Source organism: Natator depressus, chromosome 26, assembly GCF_965152275.1.
Source record: "Natator depressus isolate rNatDep1 chromosome 26, rNatDep2.hap1, whole genome shotgun sequence".
Classification (NCBI taxonomy): Eukaryota; Metazoa; Chordata; order Testudines; family Cheloniidae; genus Natator; species Natator depressus.
The window spans coordinates 24,527-50,398 of NC_134259.1; the positions used below are offsets into that span (position 1 = coordinate 24,527).

Below are 25,872 nucleotides of genomic sequence, written 5' to 3' on the forward strand. Positions count from 1 at the left end.
TTCCGTAGCACCTGACAACTCCTTGGAGGGCACAAAGGATTCCCCCAAACTTATCGTGCCCCAGTTAGAAGCAGAGGTCTTTTTTCAGGGGCCCACCCTGTGACAGGTTTGACCCCAGTTCTGGGATGCCACCTGATGTACTGGAATTTCTCTGAGCCTGCCTGCTGCACTAGCCTGGCCTCTCTCTCCCTGTTTTGCTGACTTAGGCTCTCCAGCCTCTGGCAGCACACACACACACACGTGGGGACGCACCAGCTGCAGAATCACACAGAGTCTGTCAACAGCTCTCTACAAGAAGACTCAGCTACGATATCACCCAGCACTCAAGTGCAGTTCCCCTCTGGAAAGCACGCCCAAAATAATATTGTCTTGGGCCGTAGAGAAATCTATACAACATAAGCTCATAAATTGACCCCCTCCCTCAATGTGGAGGAAGATATGCACAACTCCCCCCCCCCCCCCCGTTAGAAGTTGCACAAACTGGGTTTAATGAACTTGTTTTTGTTTATTATTAACTATAAGGGAAGAAGATTTTAAGTGATTGTAAGGGATAGCAAACAGAAGAAGGCAGATTACTAAGCAAATAAAACAAACATGCATACTAAGCCTGAGATCTTAAAGAGACTGGACTCAGGAAGTGATTTCTCACCCTAAAGGTTGTTTTTAGGCAAGTTGCAGGGTTTCTGTAGCTGAGATTTCCAGTTATTTCTCTTTACAGAGCAGACTGCTGTCTTAGTCCGGACTCAGCCCTGGACGTTCCCGCTGCTCAGTTCCTTTGTCCCTTCAGGTACTTTTAGCAGTCTTTCTGCTTCGACAGGAAGGCAAAGGAGAAGAGACCTGTTTGCGTTACTCCCCAGCCTTAAGTAAGATTTACATAAGGCGGGAATCTTTTGTTTCCCAGTCTTGACCACCCCCTCCTTTTAGTGGAAAATTACTAGAAGTCCAAGATAGCGTTTAGTACCAGGTGACAGGACCACCTGACCTAGTAGCGTCACAGCTACATCCCAGGACGCATCTCAGGAAGGAGAGAGATTAGTGTCTTCACAGTCTTATTGTTTCTTCCTAATGGCCCATCAAGGCTGATGGTGTGTTGTCTGGTGGGTGTTTCCCAAGTATATACCCGGTTGTAATTGTTACATAGTCAATATTTCCAACTTTAGATACAGACATGATACATGCATCCAAATTGGATAATCACATGCAGTAAATTATAACCTTTCCAATGATACCTTAAAAGACTATCTCACTGACAGTGGCGGCTGCTCCACTCCCAAATGTATGGCTCCTGCCTCATTTCAACAAGGCTCACAGTCTCCCTGCTCTCGCTCGCTTTCCATCGTACGAGTGGAGTAAACTCTGTCATTTGATTTCTTTCCCCTTGGTACCAAACCCAGCACAAGGGAGAAAAACAAAGAAGTTAGCATCTCAGTCGGCAATGTGGCATAAGCTCTTCTTCTTGCATCTAACACACGCCAGGGCTCTGCCCTCAACCCCCCTCCCATTACACCTTCAGGACTACAAGTAGAAGCACCCCGGCAATGACACCCGAAATAGTCACTCTGCACAGCAGACTCTGGTCAAACACACCAAACCTGTGGGGAAAATACAGAAATTGGGCTTGTTTTTTGCTTAATTGGCTTGAGAGTTGCTTCTTGGCAAGTTTTTGGCTGCTGGCTTGTTGCTTGTTTACCTTGCAGCTTGTTACTTCTTTTTTTTAAATCAGCTCCTGGCAAGCAAGGGCACAGGGCAAGGAGAGGCAAAGTGGGGGAGAGAGTCAGGGGTGCACAGTGGGCCCACCACATTCCCAGACTGCACACCGGGGGGATCTAGTCACAGAGTGTTCGGGTTCTTACAGATTCCTTGTTTTGAAATGGGATTAGCTTGATTTTTGATTTATTGTGAAAGTCGGGGTGCTTATTTACCCCGTGAAAGATGGCAACTGTGAGTGTCATACCTTCCCCAGCCTTAAATACCAAAGAGCCCCGTATCCAATAAGCAAGCACACTGCCTGTGACAAAAACTACAGAGGAGGAATTCCAATCGCTGACTGCTTACACACAGCCAGTTATGCGGGAGGCAGAAAGGAGAGGACTGTTCATGTCTCCTCAGAAGGATGCCCAAGCTGCTCAGCTACACCTCTGCCACTTTCTTCTCTGGCTGGGCTCCTGGACAATTCCTCTGCAAGAGCAGCTGCAAAAGCCAAGCATAAGCCATCAGTACACAAAGCTCTACCGGTGCTTGAAATCTTGCCCTCATTCCTGCCTCCCTCTCCAAACCCATCTACACTGGCCCCACTCGATGACCAAGTCAACACCGACTGCCACGCAGATTTTCATCTGCTCCTACTTCTCCAGGGCTCCCGAGACCTCACCTGTCGGGATGCAAACCTAGTACCCCTGCCTGCGTCCTAAGAAGGGAGACAGCACAAGGAGAGGAGAGAAGACAGAGAGTTGGCCAACACACTAGAGTAGAGAGAAAGAAAGAGAAAAACATGGGAGGAAGGCAAGCAACTCAACACACAAAGTCATCCTCCTAGATGCAACCTTCTGCTGCGGAGGACACACTGCTCCTGGCCAGAGAAATGAGCAGCCCCTGAAAATGGGGACCTTGTCTCCCGCATAACAACAGCTAGTCAGGAACCTTTCCTTACAAACCCAGCCTTAGCTAAAGGAGCGTCCATACCTGGAGCCAGGTGGGCCACGGGCAGAGCAATCACCAAAACAGACACTTATCTCAGAGTGGCAGCAGTTCTGCTCCCAGTTGGACAGCTTTTGCGTGGCATCAACAATACTCACGGTCTTGTCACTGTCGCTCGCTTTCCATCGCATGAGGGCAGTAGACTCTGGCACGCCACTTCTTTTCCCTTGGTACTAAACCCAGCACAAGGGAGAAAAACAAATCAATTACCATCTGTCAGCAACGTCTCGTTGACCCTTCTTTTCCTTCTCCTGCATGGCGGGGCTCTGCCCTCAACCCTCTTCCCGTTACACCTTTAGCATTACAACCAAAAAGCACCCCTTGCAATGGCACCCCACATAGTCACTCTGCACAGTAGACATGGCCCTCCTCAACCTTAATACCACAGAGCCCCATACCCAACAAGGAAGCACACGGCCTGTGAAGAATACTACAGCGAGTACAGATGAGGAATTGAAAGCACTGACCGCTTACTCACAGCCAGTTAAGCGGGAGGCAGAAAGCAGAGGACTGTTCACGTCTGCTGAGAACAATGTCCAAGCTGCTCAGGTCCATCTCTGCCACTTTCTCCTCCGGCTAGGGCTCCTCAGCAATTCCTCTGCAAGAGCAGCAGCAGAAGCCATCGCTACACAAAGCTCTATTGGTGCCTGAGATCTTCCCCTCATTCCTGCCTCCCCCTTCCATTCCATCTACATTGGCCCCACTTGATGAACAGAGATCAAGTTAATACCGACAGTCACCGCTCCACTTTCGCACGCACTGCCCTGCATGATTTTCATCCCCTCCTACTTCTTCATGGCTCCCGAGACACAGCCTGTGGGGATGCACACCTAACATGCCTCCCAGTATCATATGAAGGGAGAAGGCACAAGGAAAGGTAAGGACAGAAAGGTAAGGGGGTGGTGTGCGTTGGCCAACATACTAGAGAAGAGAGAGAGACAGAGAGAAAAAACATGGAAGGAAGGCAAGCGACTCACCCCTGGAGTCATCCTCCTGGATCGAACCTTCTGCTGCAGAGGACACACCGCTCCTGGTGTTAAGGAAAAGTTAGCATATGTGACTCCATTTTGGTTTGGGGCCCACCATTGTCTAAAAGCAAGCACATCATGCAACAGGAGGAGTGTTTCTTAGATACTGCATTCCTGTGAAAATCCTCCCCCCGTTGTCTCCAGCCTGTCTCGACTCCCGGTTTCTGTTCTTTGTCTGTTCCTAACTCCCTGCCTCCTGGACTTGATGCGAGCCTCCCATCCTGATAAGAAAAGTTACTGATGCATTGCTTTAGGACCATGTAATGTAGCTGAAGTAATGGTTTAGCACGGGGAATGTACCTAGCAGGGATAGGTGGTAGATAAGGGAAGGGTTTGTCTATCGGCTAAGGTTTCCAACGCACGAGGGCAACGTGCTTTGCTAAAAGGTATATAATCTCTGTATAACCTGCATGCGGGGTCCCCTCCTGATTAGCAGGGGGGCACCACGCTCGAGCGTAATAAACTTAGTATCTTTGGTAACTCTGCAGTTGTGAACTTTGTTCGTGTGCCTCAGCCTAGACTCGAACTGTGCATGACCTATCAGGTATAATTCGCAGCAGTTCGTGTGCATGACCTGTCAGGTATAATTCGTAACACTGGCCAGAGAAATGACCAGCCCCTGAAAATGGGGACCTTGTCTCCCTCGTAACCACAGCTAGTCAAGAACATTTTCTTACAAACCCAGCCCCAGCTAAAGGGGCGTCCCTACCAGGAGCAAGGTGGGCCATGACCAAAGCAATCACCAAAACAGACGCTTACCTCACCGAGGGTGGCGGCTCTTCCGCTCCCAGTTGGATGACTTTTCCGTGGCATCAACAACGCTCACGGTCTCATCGCTCTCTTTCCGTCGCATGAGGGCAGTAGACTCCAACACTTGACTTCTTTTCCCTTGGGACTAAACCCAGCAGAAGAGGGAACAAAAAAAAAAAATTAGCATCTCCATCCGCAATGTTGCGTTGTCTCTTAATTTCATATCTCCCGTATCCCAGGGCTCCGCCCTTAACTCATCTCCCGTTACTACTTTACAACTGCAACTGGAAGATACCCATTGTAACGGCACCCAAAATAGTCACTTTGCTCAGGAGACTCTTGTCCCTCCCCCAGCCTTAATCCCAGAGCCTCGTACCCAACGAGGAAGCACACGGCCTGTGAGGAAAACTACAGTGAGTACAGATGACGAATTCAAAACACTGACTTCTTACTCACAGGCAATTATGCAGAAGGCAGAAACATGAGGACTATTCACGTCTCCTTAGAAGGATGCTCAGGTCCACTTCTGCCAGCTTCTCCTCCGGCTAAGGCTTCTGGACGATTCCTCTGCAAACTAACAAAGCCAAGCAAGAACCATCACTACACAGAGCTCTCTCGGTGTGTTTAATCTTGCCCTCATCCCTACCTCCCCCTCCCATCTCTGCTTGGGACTGTGTTCCAGTCGTCCAATAAACCTTCTGTTTTACTGGCTGGCTGAGAGTCATGGTGAATCGCAGGAAGTGGGGGTGCAGGGCCCCGACTCCCCCACACTCCATGACACACTGCCACCAGGGCAAGAAGCTTACACAACTTTGATCTTCTTGGGTCTGACTTCGAAGCATTCAGCATCCCCTTCCACACCATGGGCTTCCCGCAGCAAGTCCACCCGGACGGGGCTCCTGGGGAAGCCAGAGGGCCCTGCCCCCCAGCTCCACAGTCAGCGTGACTCTCAGCCAACCAGTAAAACAGAATGTTTATTATTCGACAGGAACACGGTGTAGATCAGAATTTGTTTGCACAGAAATCAGTGACTTTCGGCCAAGTCCACCTTGGGGAGTCGTGGGCCAGATGCCCTGAACTCCCCCTCTTCCAGTCCCCCGAAGCAGACTGCCAGCTTCCAGCGACCCAAAGTCAGACACCCCCATTGCTCCTCCTCCTTGTCTTTGTCTCGTTTCCTGGGCAAAGAGTCACCTGGTCGCACCCCATTTTTTACGAATTATACCCGATTGGTCACGCACACTTCAAGTCTAGGCTGAGGCACACGAAGAAAGTCCACAACTGCAGAGTTCCCAAAGATACTAAGTTTATTATGCTCGAGCGTGGTGCCCCCCTGCTAGTCAGGAGGGGGCCCCGCATGCAGGTTATACAGAGATTATATACCTTTTAGCAAAGCACATTGCCTTCGTGCGTCGGAAACCTTAGCCGATAGACAAACCCTTCCCTTATCTACCACCTATCCCTACTAGGTACATTCCCCGTGCTAGACCGTTACTTCAACTACACAACATGGTCCTAAAGCAATGCACCAGTAGCCTTTCTTATTGGGATGGGAGGCTCGCATCAAGTCCAGGAGGCAGGGACAGACAAAGAACAGAAACCGGGAGTCGAGACGGGCTGGAGACAATGGGGGCAGGTTTCACAGGAATGCAGTATCTAAGGAACACTCCTCCTGGTGCATGATGTGTTTGCTTTTAGACAGTGGTGGGCCCCAAACCAAAACGGAGTCACATATGCAAACTTTTCCTTAACGCATTCCTGGGTCTCAGGTTACAAAGGGCACCATGTGACGGGTTCAGTCACAGAGACCCCCATGGGACTGTCACCCAATGTGCTGAAATTACCTCTGAGCCTGTTTTACCTGCCAACTGGGGACTTCCAGAACCCTGTCTTGTTGAGCCAGACACACTAACCTGCTGCAACACAGACCCAGGGTCTGAACCACGCCCCCAAAGCTGCAGACTTTAAGTGAAAACAGCTCAGCACCTTACTTGTCTCCAGCACCCAGATACCAAGTTCCCAATATGATCCAAAACCCAAATAAATCTGTTTTACTCTGTATAAAGCTTATATAGAGTAAATTCATAAATTGTCCACCCTCTATAACACTGATAAAGAGATATGCACCGCTGTTTGCTCCCTTTGGTATTAATCACTTATTCTTGATTTATTAATAAACAAAAGTGATTTTATTAAGTATAAAAAGTAGGATTTAAGTGGTTTCAAGTAATAACACACAGAACAAAGTAAGTCACCCAGCAACATAAAGCAAAAACACGCGAGTCTAAACCTAGTACATTAAAAAAAGGATTACAGGTAATATCTCACCCTCAGAGATGTTCCAATAAGCTTCTTTCACAGATTAGACTCCTTCCTAGTCTGGGCCCAATCCTTTCCCCAGGTAGTGTTAGTTCCAGCAGACATCTCAGGTGGTAAGCAGGGGATTTCTCATGACTGGCCCCCTTTCTCCTGCTCCACCCCCTTCTATAGCTTTGACACAAGGCAGGAATCTTTTGTCTCTGTGGGTCCCCCCCCCTCCTTCTAAATGGAAAAGTACCAGATTTAAGATGGATTTAATTATCAGGTGACATGGTCACATGTCACAGTAAGACCCCTAGTCTCCATTCCCCATGGGCTGGCCCACACATACACAAGAAGGCTTTCAAGAAACTAAGGCCATTTACAACTGATTGTTTCTGGAGCAACCTTAATGGCCTCTACTTCATATGTTTACATCAGTCAAACAATTTTATAGCTAATTCTCCTAACTCCAGATATAGAAATAATACATACAAACAAATAGGATCAACACAGTAGATTACAAGCTTTCTAATGACACGATACAAGGGGTATTTAGCATGAAGCATATTCCAGTTATGTCATAAGCATATTTCCATAAAGCATATGGAGTGCAACGTCACACACCGGTCATAGCGTACGTGCAGGCAGCCTCACCAGCCCCAGAGGTCTCGGCCAAAGTCACACACCTCTATTCCCACCACCGAGGTATTGGTGCAGCACACAGGGAAACTGAGGCACATGCCGTATTCATGCAAAAGAGTAAAACTCACATAGGCTTAACAGTAAGACTCACATAAAACATAACAAGGAAAAATCCCCACTTTGTCACACCCTCTATCCCTACTCCTTCTCTGTTATATTTACATGGAGAAAAATGGTACAAAGCCCAACTGCTATTCAGCAGAACCCAGTGCAACGTGGCAACAACTGGGAATGAGGCAATCTGTCCCTAGTGGGGGAACCTGGTGACTAACAATCACTTTGCAGTGGGAGAAAAAAGTATAAACGTGATGCTCCAAATTTGGTTAGACTAGAAAAAGTCACGGAGCTTGTGTCCAGAGGTGAGGAAATTTGCTACGTTACCCTGGACGCTGTATGGGCTATTTTCTTTCTTGAAAAAATAGCTGTGTTTTAATATCAGGATCGCAAACTCCATGGAAAACCCTAGTGGTGTCAAGGCCCAGATAGATTTAACCTCCATGTACCTAGTAGAGGTCACTCCTGGTTCCCCCACCTGGGACCGATGGGCATTCCTGTTGGAGGGACGCACACTTCCATGACAGAGGACGAAGGAGTTGATGAAAAACACTGTGGGCTTCACTCCAAGGAAAGGTGAGCAGCAAAAGGGAAAAGCAGAGAACTCACCTGAAGGAGCTGAGATGCCACAAATGCTGCCTTAAAGTGCACTACTTGGGAATTAGGAAAAAACAATCTTTTCTGAGCCCAAGAAAAGATTTTCATGGTGTTTATCTCCCTTGCAGCTTCTCTGGTGATAAATAAGAAAAGAGTTGTGATGGAAGAATTTCCCACACTCACAGCATTCATGGGGTTTCTCTCCTGTGTGGATCCTCTGAGGTATGATAAGGCTTGAGCGCTGAGTGAAGGTTTTCCCGCACTCACAGCATGTATAGGGTTTCTCTCCTGTGCGGCTCCTCTGATGTGTAATAAGGCCTGAGCTCCAAGCGAAGGTTTTCCCGCACTCACAGCATTCGTAGGGTTTCTCCCCTGTGTGACTCCTCTGATGTGCAATAAGATGCGAGTGCTGAGTGAAGGTTTTCCCGCACTCACAGCACTCATAGGGTTTCTCCCCTGTATGGATCCTCTCATGGCGAATAAGGTGTGAGCGCTCAGTGAACGTTTTCCCGCACTCACAGCATTCACAGGCTTTCACCCTTGTGTGGATCCTCTGATGTTTTGTAAGGGCTGAGTTCCAAAAGAAGGTTTTCCCACACTCACAGCATTCATGGGGTTTCTCCCCTGTGTGGATCCTCTGATGGCAAATAAGGTGTGAATGCTGAGTGAATGTTTTCCCGCACTTACAGCATCCATAGGGTCTCACTCTGGTGTGGATTCTCTGATGGGTAATAAGGTGTGAGCGCCTCCTGAACTTTTTCCCACACTCAAAGCCTGTGTTATTTCTCTCTCCCGTCAGGATTCTCTGCTGGGCTGTGGTTTCCTTCAGGCCTTTATGAGTTCCCCGATAATGAACAGATATTCCAACTTTCTGCGCTGGCTGGTTTCCCTGCCGCTTCTCTGGCCTGTGCTGCCCCTGAGAGACTTTTCCCTGCTCACAACTTCTGGACACGCTCTTTTTGCATCTTTGCAACAACGCCCCATGTGGTTCCACTTGCTCATCTTCCTGCTGACGATTCTGTTCCACGGTCTCTCTCACCATCCCATCACCTGCTGGGACAGAGAAAGAAAAACCTTAGAAACCGGAAGGGAAAAGGGGAGAAGAAACCAAGAGAACAGCTGAAGATGGAAAAAAATCAGGGACTGAATTTCCCGCAACTCTTCCCCAAAGGGGCGAGAGGAGGGGATCAATTCTGCATCCAGTTCCCATCCAAACACTCAGGGAGATGGGAGTTTGGGGAGGGAACTACTGCCAGGAGTTAGTCAGGATGGGTATCAGAGTAGCAGCCATGTTAGTCTCTAAGGTGCCACAAGTACTCCTTTTCTTTTTTCAGGATGGGTAGGAAGCCATAAACAGTATTTGCCCAGAGGATATGACACCTGCTGGGGACCATCCTGAACCCAGAGACCTCACAAGGTCTTTGCTGGGAATCCCAGCTGTTTCCTTCAATGATCCCTCACTCGTGCAGCTGCCTCTCAGGATCTCTGTTTCCTCTGAGCCCTGGAGATCTGGGGCCCACGGCTCTTCCCCTCGTTCCAGCTGGGATATGACATCGGGTTTGGAAACTGGAAACCCTGCTCAGGGGAAAGAAGACCAGTGAGATCAGGTAACAGCAAAAGAAGAAATTACACAACTTGTGTATTAATGATGGTTCTTGTTAGGATATAGATATTCAGGCCTGTCTGCAAAGGCCTGTACTTTAAGAATGTAGATTTATTCTTACCACTTGGCTAGTTGGAGGTATAAAAGACAGAATCACAATCACTGTCTGCCGGTGTAAGGTCCTTCTCTTACTGTGACAGTCTGAGGCCCTGTTCTTAGGCTAAGGCCTTTGACTGAGCAACAGAGGCAGCCGTAAGCTGGGAAGCAACCGGTCACATCCTCACATTCCAAACTAGTCACATTGAAATAAGGTGCTATTGGGCTGTTAGGAATACACTCCTGTCCTGATAGTGCCTATCATCTCCAGAGAAAGGGAAGTGCCTAGAAGATGTAAAAGGAAACTTAGTTTGATAGCATCCTGTCTGGCAAGAACTCACTTATCAATCGCAGGGATGTGAAATCCTGACTTCTGTAATGTTTTGTCATTATAGTTCCCACTTCGCTATTGTTTGTCTGTATAATCTCTGTCTGGTTCTGTGATTGTTTCTGTCTGCTGTATAATTAATTTTGCTGGGTGTAAACTAATTAAGGTGGTGGGATATAATTGGTTACATAACCATGTTACAATATGTTAAGATTGGTTAGTTAAATTTCAGTAAAATAATTGGTTAAGGTATAGCTAAGCAGAACTCAAGTTTTACTATATAGTCTGCAGTCAATCAGGAAGTGAGTGGGTGGGTGTAGGGAGGGGAAATGGGAACAAGGAATGGGGCTGGGGAAATTCTAATCGTGTTTGGCTAACGGCAGGAATGGAAACAAGGACACAGGTGTAAGGCTCTGTAGTGTCAGAGCTGGGAAGGGGGACACTAAGGAAGGAAACTGGAATCATGCTTGCTGGAACTTCACCCCAATAAACATCAAATTGTTTGCACCTTTGGACTTCGGGTATTGTTGCTCTCTGTTCATGTGAGAAGGACCAGGGAAGTAAGTGGGTGAAGGAATAAGCTCCCTAACAGTTCTTTGAGAGGTGTCTCCTTATGGGTGCTCCACTGTAGGTGCTAGCCCATTAAAAATAGCTGTGTAGACTGGCGGCTTTCCACCCTACTGTGCCCCTTTCAGGAGTCTGATTTGTCTTGCGTACCTCTGAGTTATGCCTCATTTAAAAAACTACTTGCTTATAAAATCAGACATAAAAATAACAAAGCGTCACCTATCAGGGGATAGCCGTCTTAGTCTGTATCCACAAAAACAACAAGGAGTCCGGTGGCACCTTAAAGACTAACAGATTTATTTGGGCATAGAATTCAAGGTAACATTTACAAATTGGAGAAGTGAGCTGAATGAATGAGATGAAATTCAATAAAGACGAGTGCAAAGTACTAGACTTAGGGAAGGAAAACCAAATGCACAACGACCAAGTGGGGAATAGCTGGTTACAAGGTAGTACTACTGAAAACGATCAGGAGTTATAGTGGATCACAAATTGAATCTGAGTCAACCACGTGACTCAATTGTGAAAAAAACGTAATTAAGCACTGGAATAGATTAGCGAGAGAGGTGGTGGAATCCCCATCATTAGAGGTTTTCAAGGACAGGTTGGACAAACACTTCAGTGCTGGGGGATGGACTAGATGCCCTCTCATGGTTCATTCCAGCCCTACCGTTCTTCTACGATTCTATGCTGGGGAAATGTTTGGTCACTTGATTACAGTATTGACCGACCCCTCCCACTAGCACTAAACCAGCGAGACATTTTAAAACCCTCCCAGTAACAAAGTCTGGGAACCGAATGGGAGAGAAGAGCAGAACAAAAGGAGTGACATTGGGGGATTCCCCCTGACATTGTCCCCAGGGCAGCACACTCCTACAGCAGGGGGTACAGGGAGAGTCAGGAGCTGGCTTTTCCTCCCCCTGCACCTCACCTTGTTCGTAGCAAAGTGAATCCACCCAGGGATGCGGCAATAAGCGTGCATGGGCCGGTCAGAAATCTGGGAATCTCTCCCCCCAATTATTTCTCCCACTGCCCTTTTCAGTCTCTCTCTCTCTCTCCTTGTGTCTCCCTTCCCCTGTCTCTTGCTGGCACCCAATCCTGGGGGTTCCCTCTCCTATGGCTGGATCAGCTCCTGCAATTGCTGAGGGGAGGAGAAGCTCTTGGTGCAGAGTCACTTTCATGCCCACTCCCTGCCCACTCCCTGCACGTTCCCTGAGGTCTCTATCCATCGCCTGGAGTCTCTGGCTCAGATGTTGGTGTGGGCAGAGCCTTGGGTTGCCCTATGGGGCTAATTACAGCTGGAGAAAATCCTCACCTTGACTGGGCACAGAGGAAGCTTTACTCACGGTCACTCCCCAGCCCCGATCCCGCTGGGGGAGCAGCAGCTGCTCAGCCTGGGCTCCCAGATCAGGAAGCTCAACCCCAATATCCTGAGGCAGAGAAAGAGAGTAACTTTCCCCCCTTTAGCAACAACTGAAACCCCCTACAGGGACACAGGGACACACCCTGATCTTATCTGCCCCCCCATGTTAATTTGAAGTCACTCCTTGTTCTGCCTTGCAGTGACTCCGGATTAACACGCCTCTCAGCGAGACCAGAAACGTGGCTCAGGCTGGAGGAGGCCAGACTCCTTTTAAATGGATCATTGCAGCGGGGGATCGAACCTGCTCCCGCCCCCCTCGTTCCCCACGTGCTGAGAGAGAATCACAGCAACAGTTTCCCATGTCCCCCCCGCCGCCTGAACCCCCCCTTCACACCATCTGCCCCTCCCCGGCTCCGGGAGTCTATGTTTTCGCGGCTCCCCCGGCGTCTCTCAGCCAATCAGCGAGCGGGGCGCCCGTAGGTTGGGGCAACGTTATTTCCGGCCCGAGGTGCGTCAGGAACTACATCTCCCAGCCTGCCCTGGGGCGCTGCCGAATTCTCGGGCCCAGCCCGTACATATCCCCCCGTTCATACAGACCAGACCGCCCCGCTCCGCCCCGCCCCGCCTGTGAAACGCGGTGACACCGGATCAGACCCGCGAGGCGGGTTCGGCGGCGATGGGCCCCCGCGCGCGCTACCTGAGCTGGGAGTGAGCGTGCGGATTGAACACGGATGGCGCATGCTCAGTAGTAGCTGCTGAAGCCGCTACGTCCTCATTCTGCCCTGACTTGGCCCTAAACTTCCCTACGCGGGAGGGGGGAGGGGCGGAGTGTGGGAAGGGGGCGGACGCTGACGGTGCGGGGTGTGCGGGGCTCAAACAGCTGGGAGCGGGGACAGGGAAGCGGCCAAATCCGGGGTCGGGGAGCGGGAGTTAAGCTTGGGGGGGGGGGCAGAACCCCGGCACGGGGAAGGGGAGGAGCTGGAGGGTATTTTTTTATCCCCCCGCACCGACAGCCCAGCCCCCGTGTTGAGTGTTGTGCTGTGTGTGATGTTTTGTGTGCCGTTGTCTGTGTGGTGTGTGACGTGTTGTGTGTCATTTTGTGTGTCATGTGACGTGTTGTGTGTCGTGTTGTGTGGGTGTGACGTGTTCTGTGTGTCGTGTTGTGTGTGTGTCGGTGTCGTCTGTTTTGTATGGGATGTTATTTGTGTCACGTTGTGTGTAGTGTTGTGTGTGTATGTGACGTGTTGTGTGTGTGTGTATCGGGGTTGTGTGTCGTCTTCTGTGTGTGTGTGCCGCTGTTGTGTCGTGTGTCGTGTTCTGTGTGTGTGTCAGAGTCGTCTGTTGTGTGTGTGATGTTTTGTGTGTCGTGGTGTGTGTGTGTGTTGTCTTGTCTGCCTTTTGTGTGTCCTGTTGTGTGTGCGTCTCATGTGTTGTGTGTATCTTTCTGAGACTGGTTGTGTGCAATGTTGTGTGTGTGGGACGTGTTCTGTGTCATCTCGAGTGTTGTGTGGAGTGTGTGTGTGTCATGTTGTCCGTGTGCTGTGTGTCATCTAGCGTGTGTGTGACATGTTGTGTGTGTGTCCGTGTGGTGTGTTGTGTGAGCGTGTTGTGTGTGTGTGTGACGTGTTGTGTCTCATGAGAATGTGTGTGTCGGTATTGTGCGTCGCGTGTCGGTGTCGTGTGTCGTACATCGGGTTCTGTGTGTGTGTCGGTGTCGTGTGTCGCGTTGTCTGTGTCTGACGGTGTCATGTGTTTTGTGTTTGATGTTATTTGGGCCGTGTGTGTGTATTGTTGTGTGCCATTTTGTGTGTCGTCTTCTGTGTGTGTGTCGGTGTTGTGTGTCATGTTCTGTATATGTGTCACGTGTTCTGGGTCGTGTTCTCTGTGGGTGTCGCTGTCGTGTGTTGTGTGTGTGTCACGTGTTCTGGATCGTGTTCTCTGTGGGTGTCGCTGTCGTGTGTTGTGTGTGTGTCACGTGTTGTGGGTCGTGTTCTGTGTGGGTGTCACGTGTTATGTGTGTGTCGTTCTCATGTGTTGTGTGTGTTGTCTTATATGTGTTGTCTTGTGTGCCTTTTTGTATGTCCTGTTGTGTGTGAATCTGACGTGTTGTGCGTTGTGTTATGTGTGTCTTTGAGAGACTGGTTATGTGTAGGGTTGTGCGTGTGTGACGTGTCTGTGACGTGTTGTGCGTGTATCATGTGTCGTCTCGGCTGTTGTGTGGAGTGTGTGTCGAGTGTTGTCTAGCGTGTGTCTGAGACATGTTGTGTGTTCTTGTGTATGTGTGTCTGTGTGGTATGGTGTGTGTGATCTTTTGTGTGTCGTGTGTCTGTGATGTGTTGTGTCTCGTCTTCTGTGTCTGTGTGTCGGTGTCATGTGCTATGTCGTGTGTGTGACGTTATGTGTTGAGTGTGATGTGTGTTGTGTGTCTGAGGTGGGTTGTGTGACGTGTTGCGTGTGTTTGTGTGTGGGTGATGTGTTGTGTGTGTCATATTGTTTGTGTCTGTGTGATGGGTTGTCTGTGTTCTGGTGTGCATGCGTGCAAAGTTTTGTGCGTGTGCGAAGTGTTGTGTGTGATGTGCAATGTGGTGTGTCTGTGCATGTGACATGCGACGTGCTGTGTACGTGTGACACGCAATGTGATGTGTGTGCGACGTGTTGGGTCTGCGCTTGTGACGTCCCACGTCTTGTGTGGGTGACGTGCGAGATGTTGTGGGTTACGTGCAACGTGCAACATGATGTGTGCAAAGTGGTGTGTGTGTGTGACATGCAACTTGCGACATGTGTGTGGCATGGGACATGCGACATGCTGTGTGTGCCACGTGCAATGAGTGGGGTCTCGTGTGTGTGTGACACGTGTTGTGTATGTGTCGGTGTCGTGTGTGATGTTTTGTGTTTCATGTGTGTGTTGTGTTTTGTGCCATTTTGTGTGTCATGTTGTGTGTGTGTGTCAGTGTCATCTGTTGTGTGTGATTTTTGTGTGTCGTGTGCCGTTGTATGTCATGTTGTGTGTGTGTGTCGGTGTTGTCTGTCTGTGAAGTTTTCTGTGTGATGTTTTGTGTGGTGTGCCATTCTCTGTGTCATGTTGTGTGTGTCGGTGTCGTATGTTGTGTGTGATTTTGTGTGTTGTGTTGTGTGCCATGTTGTGTGTCATGTCGTGTATCATTTTGTGTGTGTGAGACGTGTTTATGTACCTGGGACATCTGTTCTATGTGTGTGTAACAGGCTGTGTGTCGTGTCGAGTATTGTCTTGAGTGTGTGTGTAACGGGCTGTGTGTCGTCTTGTGTGTGTGTCCGTGTCGTGTGTTGTCTTGAGTGTGTGTGTAACAGGCTGTGTGTCGTGTTGTGTGTGTGTCCGTGTCGTGTGTTGTGTGTGTGTTGTGTTGTGTGCCGTTTCATGTTTCGTGTCGTGTGTTGTGTGTCATGTTGTGTGTGTTGGTGTCGTGTGTTGTGTGTCATTTTTGTGTGTCATGTTGTGTGACATACAACGTGTGATGTGTTGTGCATCACATGTGATGTGTGACATGCAACGGGTGATGTCTGCAATGTGGTGTGTGCGACGTGTTTTCTGTGTGACGCAACAGGCGACGTGCTGTGCAGGTGATGCAACATGTGACGTGCGACATCTGACATGCTGTGTATAATGTGTGACGTGCGACATGCTGTCTCTGCGACGTGCAGTGTGTGTGACATGTGTGATGTGCTGTGTGTGCCACATGCAACGTGTCGTGTGTCTTGTCATGTGCCGCCTTGGGTGTGTTTGTGTGCATGTGACGCGTTGTATGTGTGTGTGTCAGTGTCGTATGCCATCTTCTGTGTGTTTGTGTGTGTGAGACGTGGTGTGTGTGTGTGTGTGTTTCAGTGTCGTATGCCGTCTTGAGTGTGTTTGTGTGTGTGTGACATGGTGTGTCAGTGTCATGTGTTGTGTGTGATTTTTGTGTGTCATGTGTGCCATTTTGTTTGTCTTGTGACTTATTGTGTGTCGTGTGTGTGTGTGTGATGTGTTGTGGGCGTGCGCACACGTGCAACTTGTGCGTCTGTGAAGTGCAACATGTTGTGCGTGACGTGCGACGTGCGGTGTCTGCGACGTGTTGTGTGTGTGCGCGCGCGCGCGCGCATGCGACGTATTCTGCGTCACATGCGACGTGTGCGATGTGAGATATGTGACGTACTGTGTATGCGACGTGTGATCTGCTGTGTACAACGTGCCACGTGCGGTGTCACGTGCAATGTGCGACGTGTTGTGTGTCATGTGGTGTGAGTGTCGTGTTGCGTGTGTATCTGTCGGTGTCCTGTGTCATGTTGCGTGAGTCTGTCAGTGTCGTCTGTTGTGTGTCATGTGTGTGTGTCATTTGAGTGTCATGTTCAGTGAGAGTCGGTGTCATGTGTTGTGTCATGTTGTATGTGTGTGTGTCAGTGTCATGTGTTGTGTTGTGTGTATATTATGTTTTGTGTGTCATTTGTGTGTGTGTGTTGGGGTTGTGCGTCACATCATGTGTGTGTATCGCTGTTGTGCGTTGGGTTCTGTCTGTATGTAGGTTTCATATTGTGTGTGTGTTGGTGTTGTCTGTCGTGCTTCACGTTGTGTGTGTGTGACATGTGTAGTCTTGTGTGTCGGTGTCGTGTGTCATGCTGTGTGTCGGTGTCATTTGTGTGTGTCGGTTTCGTCTGTCGTTTAGTTTGTGTGTGTCAGTGTCATCTGTCGTGTGTCGTTTTGTGTGTGTGGGTCAGGGTCGTGAGTGTCGTCTGTGTGTCGTGTGGTTTGTGTGTGTCAGTGTCGTGTGTGTGTTGTGTGTTTCCTTGACTACAGTGTGTCGTGTTGTTTCAGTGTCTCTGTATCGTTTCTGTGTGTGAGACGTTTTCTGTCTGTGTATGTCGGGGTCATGTGTCGTCTTGTCTGTGTGTGATGTTTTGTGTATGATGTTTGTGTGATGTTCTGTGTGTGATGTGTGTGTCTGTTCTCTTGCGTGGCCACACAGCGTAAGTCACAAAGCATTTCTCTCATGGAGCAACAGTGTCACCGGGTGGCCACTCAGGGTAATGCACCAACGATTTCCCTCACGGAGCAACAGTGTCACCGGCTGGCCACTCAGGGTAATGCACCAACAGTTTCCCTCACGGAGCAACAGTGACACTGGCTGGCCACTCAGGGTAATGCACAAACAATTTCCCTCACGGAGCAGCAGTGACACTGGGTGGCCACTCAGGGTAATGCACAAACAATTTCCCTCACGGAGCAACAGTGACATTCCGTGGCCACTCTGGGTAATGCACCAACAGTTTCCCTCACGGAGCAACAGTGACACTGGGTGGCCAGTCAGGGTAATGCACAAACAGTTTCCCTCACGGAGCAACAGTGACACTGGGTGGCCACTCAGGGTAATGCACCAACAATTTCCCTCACGGAGCAACAGTGACATTCCGTGGCCACTCTGGGTAATGCACCAACAGTTTCCCTCACGGAGCAACAGTGACACTGGGTGGCCAGTCAGGGTAATGCACAAACAGTTTCCCTCACGGAGCAACAGTGACACTGGGTGGCCACTCAGGGTAATGCACCAACAGTTTCCCTCACGGAGCAACACTGACACTCGGTGGCCAGTCAGGGTAAGGCAGAAACCATTTCCCTCACGGAGCAACAGTGACACTGGCTGGCCAGTCAGGGGAATGCACAAACAATTTCCCTCACGGAGCAACAGTCACACTGGGTGGCCAGTCAGGGGAATGCACCAACAATTTCCCTCACGGAAAAACAGTGACACTGGCTGGCCACTCAGGGTAATGCACCAACAATTTCCCTCACGGAGCAACAGTGACACTGGGTGGCCACTCTGGGTAATGCACCAACAGTTTCCCTCAAGGAGCAACAGTGACACTGGGTGGCCAGTCAGGGTAATGCACCAATAGTTTCCCTCACGGAGCAACAGTGACACTGGGTGGCCAGTCAGGGTAATGCACCAACAATTTCCCTCACGGAGCAACAGTGACACTGGGTGGCCACTCAGGGAAATGCACCAACAGTTTCCCTCACGGAGCAACAGTGACACTGGGTGGCCACTCAGGGTAATGCACCAACAATTTCCCTCACGGAGCAACAGTGACACTGGGTGGCCACTCAGGGTAATGCACCAACAGTTTCCCTCACGGAGCAACAGTGACACTGGGTGGCCACACAGGGTAATGCACCAACAATTTCCTTCACGGAGCAACAGTGACACTGGGTGGCCACTCTGGGTAATGCACCAACAGTTTCCCTCAAGGAGCAACAGTGACGCTGGGTGGCCAGTCAGGGTAATGCACCAACAGTTTCCCTCACGGAGCAACAGTGACACTGGGTGGCCACTCAGGGTAATGCACGAACAATTTCCCTCACGGAGCAACAGTGACACTGGGTGGCCACTCTGGGTAATGCACCAACAGTTTCCCTCAAGGAGCAACAGTGACACTGGGTGGCCAGTCAGGCTAATGCACCAAGAATGACCCTCACGGAGCAACAGTGGCACGCGGTGGCCAACCATCGTTATCTACGAACAATTTCCCTCAGGGAGCAACAGTGACACTCGGTGGCCACTCTGAGTAATGCACCAACAGTTTCCCTCACGGAGCAACAGTGACACTGGGTGGCCAGTCAGGGTAATGCACAAACAATTTCCCTCACGGAGCAACAGTCACACTGGGTGGCCAGTCAGGGGAATGCACCAACAATTTCCCTCACGGAAAAACAGTGACACTGGCTGGCCACTCAGGGTAATGCACCAACAATTTCCCTCACGGAGCAACAGTGACACTGGGTGGCCACTCTGGGTAATGCACCAACAGTTTCCCTCAAGGAGCAACAGTGACACTGGGTGGCCAGTCAGGGTAATGCACCAACAATTTCCCTCACGGAGCAACAGTGACACTGGGTGGCCAGTCAGGGTAATGCACCAACAATTTCCCTCACGGAGCAACAGTGACACTGGGTGGCCAGTCAGGGTAATGCACCAACAGTTTCCCTCACGGAGCAACAGTGACACTGTGTGGACATTCAGGGTAATGCACCAACAGTTTCCCTCACGGAGCAACAGTGACACTGGGTGGCCACTCAGGGTAATGCACAAACAATTTTCCTGACGGAGCAACAGTGACACTCGGTGGCCAGTCAGGGTAATGCACCAAGAGTTTCCCTCAAGGAGCAACAGTGACACTCGGTGGCCAGTCAGGGTAATGCACAAACAATTTCCCTCACGGAACAACTGTGACACTGGCTGGCCACTCAGGGTAATGCACCAACAGTTTCCCTCACGGAGCAACAGTGACACTGGGTGGCCACTCAGGGTAAAGCACAAACAATTTTCCTGACGGAGCAACAGTGACACTCGGTGGCCAGTCAGGGTAATGCACCAAGAGTTTCCCTCAAGGAGCAACAGTGACACTCGGTGGCCAGTCAGGGTAAGGCAGAAACCATTTCCCTCACGGAGCAACAGTGACACTGGCTGGCCAGTCAGGGGAATGCACAAACAATTTCCCTCACGGAGGAACAGTGACACTCGGTGGCCAGTCAGGGGAATGCACAAACAATTTCCCTCACGGAGCAACAGTGACACTCGGTGGCCAGTCAGGGGAATGCACAAACAATTTCCCTCACGGAGCAACAGTGACACTGGCTGGACACTCAGGGTAATACACAAACAATTTCCCTCACGGAGCAACAGTGACACTGGGTGGCCACTCAGGGTAATGCACCAACAATTTCCCTCACGGAGCAACAGTGACACTGGGTGGCCACTCTGGGTAATGCACCAACAATTTCTCTCACGGAGCAACAGTGACACTGGGTGGCCACTCTGGGTAATGCACCAACAATTTCTCTCACGGAGCAACAGGAACACTGGGTGGCCAGTCAGGGGAATGCACAAACAATTTCTCTCACGGAGCAACAGTGACACTGGGTGGCCACTCTGGGTAATGCACCAACAATTTCTCTCACGGAGCAACAGTAACACTGGGTGGCCAGTCAGGGTAATGCACCAACAATTTCTCTCACGGAGCAACAGTGACACTGGGTGGCCAGTCAGGGGAATGCACAAACAATTTCCCTCACGGAGCAACAGTGACACTGGGTGGCCAGTCAGGGTAATGCACCAACAATTTCCCTCACGGAGCAACAGTGACACTGGGTGGACACTCAGGGTAATGCACCAACAATTTCCCTCACGGAGCAACAGTGACACTGGGTGGCCAGTCAGGGTAATGCACCAACAATTTCCCTCACGGAGCAACAGTGACACTGGGTGGCCACTCAGGGTAATGCACCAACAGTTTCCCTCACGGAGCAACAGTGACACTGGGTGGCCACTCAGGGTAATGCACCAACACTTTCCCTCACGGAGCAACAGTGACACTGGGTGGCCAGTCAGGGTAATGCACCAACAATTTCCCTCACGGAGCAACAGTGACACTGGGTGGCCAGTCAGGGTAATGCACCAACAATTTCCCTCACGGAGCAACAGTGACACTGGGTGGACACTCAGGGTAATGCACCAACAATGTCCCTCACGGAGCAACAGTGACACTGGGTGGCCACTCTGGGTAATGCACCAACAGTTTCCCTCAAGGAGCAACAGTGACACTGGGTGGCCAGTCAGGGTAATGCACCAACAATTTCCCTCACGGAGCAACAGTGACACTGGGTGGCCAGTCAGGGTAATGCACCAACAGTTTCCCTCACGGAGCAACAGTGACACTGGGTGGACACTCAGGGTAATGCACCAACAATTTCCCTCACGGAGCAACAGTGACAGTGGCTGGCCACTCAGGGTAATGCACCAACAATTTTCCTCAAGGAGCAACAGTGACACTGGGTGGCCAGTCAGGGTAATGCACCAACAGTTTCCCTCACGGAGCAACAGTGACACTGGGTGGCCAGTCAGGGTAATGCACCAACAGTTTCCCTCACGGAGCAACACTGACACTCGGTGGCCAGTCAGGGTAAGGCAGGAACCATTTCCCTCACGGAGCAACAGTGACACTGGCTGGCCAGTCAGGGGAATGCACAAACAATTTCCCTCACGGAGCAACAGTCACACTGGGTGGCCACTCAGGGTAATGCACCAACAGTTTCCCTCACGGAGCAACAGTGACACTGTGTGGCCACTCAGGGTAATGCACCAACAATTTCCTTCACGGAGCAACAGTGACACTGGGTGGCCACTCTGGGTAATGCACCAACAGTTTCCCTCAAGGAGCAACAGTGACGCTGGGTGGCCAGTCAGGGTAATGCACCAACAGTTTCCCTCACGGAGCAACAGTGACACTGGGTGGCCACTCAGGGTAATGCACCAACAATTTCCCTCACGGAGCAACAGTGACACTGGGTGGCCACTCTGGGTAATGCACCAAGAATGACCCTCACGGAGCAACAGTGGCACGCGGTGGCCAACCATCGTTATCTACGAACAATTTCCCTCAGGGAGCAACAGTGACACTCGGTGGCCACTCTGAGTAATGCACCAACAGTTTCCCTCACGGAGCAACAGTGACACTGGGTGGCCAGTCAGGGTAATGCACAAACAATTTTCCTGACGGAGCAACAGTGACACTCGGTGGCCAGTCAGGGTAATGCACCAAGAGTTTCCCTCAAGGAGCAACAGTGACACTCGGTGGCCAGTCAGGGTAATGCACCAACAATTTCCCTCACGGAGCAACAGTGACACTGGGTGGCCAGTCAGGGGAATGCACAAACAATTTCCCTCACGGAGGAACAGTCACACTCGGTGGCCAGTCAGGGGAATGCACAAACAATTTCCCTCACGGAGCAACAGTGACACTCGGTGGCCAGTCAGGGGAATGCACAAACAATTTCCCTCACGGAGCAACAGTGACACTGGCTGGACACTCAGGGTAATACACAAACAATTTCCCTCACGGAGCAACAGTGACACTGGGTGGACACTCAGGGTAATGCACCAACAATTTCCCTCACGGAGCAACAGTGACACTGGGTGGCCAGTCAGGGTAAGGCACCAACAATTTCCCTCACGGAGCAACAGTGACACTGGGTGGCCAGTCAGGGTAATGCACCAACAATTTCCCTCACGGAGCAACAGTGACACTGGGTGGCCAGTCAGGGTAATGCACAAACAATTTTCCTGACGGAGCAACAGTGGCACGCGGTGGCCAGTCAGGGTAATGCACCAAGAGTTTCCCTCAAGGAGCAACAGTGACACTCGGTGGCCAGTCAGGGTAATGCACAAACAATTTCCCTCACGGAACAACTGTGACACTGGCTGGCCACTCAGGGTAATGCACCAACAGTTTCCCTCACGGAGCAACAGTGACCCTGGGTGGCCACTCAGGGTAATGCACAAACAATTTTCCTGACGGAGCAACAGTGACACTCGGTGGCCAGTCAGGGTAATACACCAAGAGTTTCCCTCAAGGAGCAACAGTGACACTCGGTGGCCAGTCAGGGTAAGGCAGAAACCATTTCCCTCACGGAGCAACAGTGACACTGGCTGGCCAGTCAGGGGAATGCACAAACAATTTCCCTCACGGAGGAACAGTGACACTCGGTGGCCAGTCAGGGGAATGCACAAACAATTTCCCTCACGGAGCAACAGTGACACTCGGTGGCCAGTCAGGGGAATGCACAAACAATTTCCCTCACGGAGCAACAGTGACACTGGCTGGACACTCAGGGTAATACACAAACAATTTCCCTCACGGAGCAACAGTGACACTGGGTGGCCACTCAGGGTAATGCACCAACAATTTCCCTCACGGAGCAACAGTGACACTGGGTGGCCACTCTGGGTAATGCACCAACAATTTCTCTCACGGAGCAACAGGAACACTGGGTGGCCAGTCAGGGGAATGCACAAACAATTTCTCTCACGGAGCAACAGTGACACTGGGTGGCCAGTCAGGGGAATGCACAAACAATTTCTTTCACGGAGCAACAGTGACACTGGGTGGCCACTCTGGGTAATGCACCAACAATTTCTCTCACGGAGCAACAGTAACACTGGGTGGCCAGTCAGGGTAATGCACCAACAATTTCTCTCACGGAGCAACAGTGACACTGGGTGGCCAGTCAGGGGAATGCACAAACAATTTCCCTCACGGAGCAACAGTGACACTGGGTGGCCACTCAGGCTAATGCACCAACAATTTCCCTCACGGAGCAACAGTGACACTGGGTGGACACTCAGGGTAATGCACCAACAATTTCCCTCACGGAGCAACAGTGACACTGGGTGGCCAGTCAGGGTAATGCACCAACAATTTCCCTCACGGAGCAACAGTGACACTGGGTGGCCAGTCAGGGTAATGCACCAACAGTTTCCCTCACGGAGCAACAGTGACACTGGGTGGCCACTCAGGGTAATGCACCAACAGTTTCCCTCACGGAGCAACAGTGACACTGGGTGGCCAGTCAGGGTAATGCACCAACAATTTCCCTCACGGAGCAACAGTGACACTGGGTGGCCAGTCAGGGTAATGCACCAACAATTTCCCTCACGGAGCAACAGTGACACTGGGTGGACACTCAGGGTAATGCACCAACAATGTCCCTCACGGAGCAACAGTGACACTGGGTGGCCACTCTGGGTAATGCACCAACAGTTTCCCTCAAGGAGCAACAGTGACACTGGGTGGCCAGTCAGGGTAATGCACCAACAATTTCCCTCACGGAGCAACAGTGACACTGGGTGGCCAGTCAGGGTAATGCACCAACAGTTTCCCTCACGGAGCAACAGTGACACTGGGTGGACACTCAGGGTAATGCACCAACAATTTCCCTCACGGAGCAACAGTGACAGTGGCTGGCCACTCAGGGTAATGCACCAACAATTTTCCTCAAGGAGCAACAGTGACACTGGGTGGCCAGTCAGGGTAATGCACCAACAGTTTCCCTCACGGAGCAACAGTGACACTGGGTGGCCAGTCAGGGTAATGCACCAACAGTTTCCCTCACGGAGCAACACTGACAATCGGTGGCCAGTCAGGGTAAGGCAGAAACCATTTCCCTCACGGAGCAACAGTGACACTGGCTGGCCAGTCAGGGGAATGCACAAACAATTTCCCTCACGGAGCAACAGTCACACTGGGTGGCCAGTCAGGGGAATGCACCAACAATTTCCCTCACGGAAAAACAGTGACACTGGCTGGCCACTCAGGGTAATGCACCAACAATTTCCCTCACGGAGCAACAGTGACACTGGGTGGCCACTCTGGGTAATGCACCAACAGTTTCCCTCAAGGAGCAACAGTGACACTGGGTGGCCAGTCAGGGTAATGCATCAATAGTTTCCATCAAGGAGCAACAGTGACACTGGGTGGCCAGTCAGGGTAATGCACCAACAATTTCCCTCACGGAGGAACAGTGACACTGGGTGGCCACTCAGGGTAATGCACCAACAGTTTCCCTCAGGGAGCAACAGTGACACTGCGTGGCCACTCAGGGTAATGCACCAACAGTTTCCCTCACGGAGCAACAGTGACACTGTGTGGCCACTCAGGGTAATGCACCAACAATTTCCCTCACGGAGCAACAGTGACACTGGGTGGCCACTCTGGGTAATGCACCAACAGTTTCCCTCACGGAGCAACAGTGACACTGGGTGGCCACTCAGGGTAATGCACCAACAATTTCCCTCACGGAGCAACAGTGACACTGGGTGGACACTCAGGGTAATGCACCAACAATTTCCCTCACGGAGCAACAGTGACACTGGGTGGCCAGTCAGGGTAATGCACCAACAATTTCCCTCACGGAGCAACAGTGACACTGGGTGGCCAGTCAGGGTAATGCACCAACAGTTTCCCTCACGGAGCAACAGTGACACTGGGTGGCCACTCAGGGTAATGCACCAACAGTTTCCCTCACGGAGCAACAGTGACACTGGGTGGCCAGTCAGGGTAATGCACCAACAATTTCCCTCACGGAGCAACAGTGACACTGGGTGGCCAGTCAGGGTAATGCACCAACAATTTCCCTCACGGAGCAACAGTGACACTGGGTGGACACTCAGGGTAATGCACCAACAATGTCCCTCACGGAGCAACAGTGACACTGGGTGGCCACTCTGGGTAATGCACCAACAGTTTCCCTCAAGGAGCAACAGTGACACTGGGTGGCCAGTCAGGGTAATGCACCAACAATTTCCCTCACGGAGCAACAGTGACACTGGGTGGCCAGTCAGGGTAATGCACCAACAGTTTCCCTCACGGAGCAACAGTGACACTGGGTGGCCAGTCAGGGTAATGCACCAACAGTTTCCCTCACGGAGCAACACTGACAATCGGTGGCCAGTCAGGGTAAGGCAGAAACCATTTCCCTCACGGAGCAACAGTGACACTGGCTGGCCAGTCATGGGAATGCACAAACAATTTCCCTCACGGAGCAACAGTCACACTGGGTGGCCAGTCAGGGGAATGCACCAACAATTTCCCTCACGGAAAAACAGTGACACTGGCTGGCCACTCAGGGTAATGCACCAACAATTTCCCTCACGGAGCAACAGTGACACTGGGTGGCCACTCTGGGTAATGCACCAACAGTTTCCCTCAAGGAGCAACAGTGACACTGGGTGGCCAGTCAGGGTAATGCATCAATAGTTTCCATCAAGGAGCAACAGTGACACTGGGTGGCCAGTCAGGGTAATGCACCAACAATTTCCCTCACGGAGGAACAGTGACACTGGGTGGCCACTCAGGGTAATGCACCAACAGTTTCCCTCAGGGAGCAACAGTGACACTGCGTGGCCACTCAGGGTAATGCACCAACAGTTTCCCTCACGGAGCAACA

General features: G+C 50.9%; 1 protein-coding gene across 1 annotated transcript in view; it reads right to left on the reverse strand.

The window, feature by feature from the left end:
* Positions 1-830: 830 nt before the first annotated feature.
* LOC141978171 (uncharacterized) overlaps positions 831-25,872 on the reverse strand; it is a 79,097-nt gene continuing 54,055 nt past the window's right edge. The window contains exons 4-11 of the mRNA XM_074940056.1: positions 9,588-9,701; positions 8,139-9,179; positions 4,932-5,049; positions 4,485-4,620; positions 3,675-3,727; positions 3,176-3,295; positions 2,796-2,870; positions 831-2,190 (exon numbers count right to left, since the gene is read on the reverse strand). Coding sequence (XP_074796157.1) covers positions 8,191-9,179; positions 9,588-9,701 — 1,103 coding nt within the window. The 3' untranslated portion in view covers positions 831-2,190; positions 2,796-2,870; positions 3,176-3,295; ... (2 more) ...; positions 4,932-5,049; positions 8,139-8,190. The remainder of the gene's footprint in view (positions 2,191-2,795; positions 2,871-3,175; positions 3,296-3,674; positions 3,728-4,484; positions 4,621-4,931; positions 5,050-8,138; positions 9,180-9,587; positions 9,702-25,872) is intronic.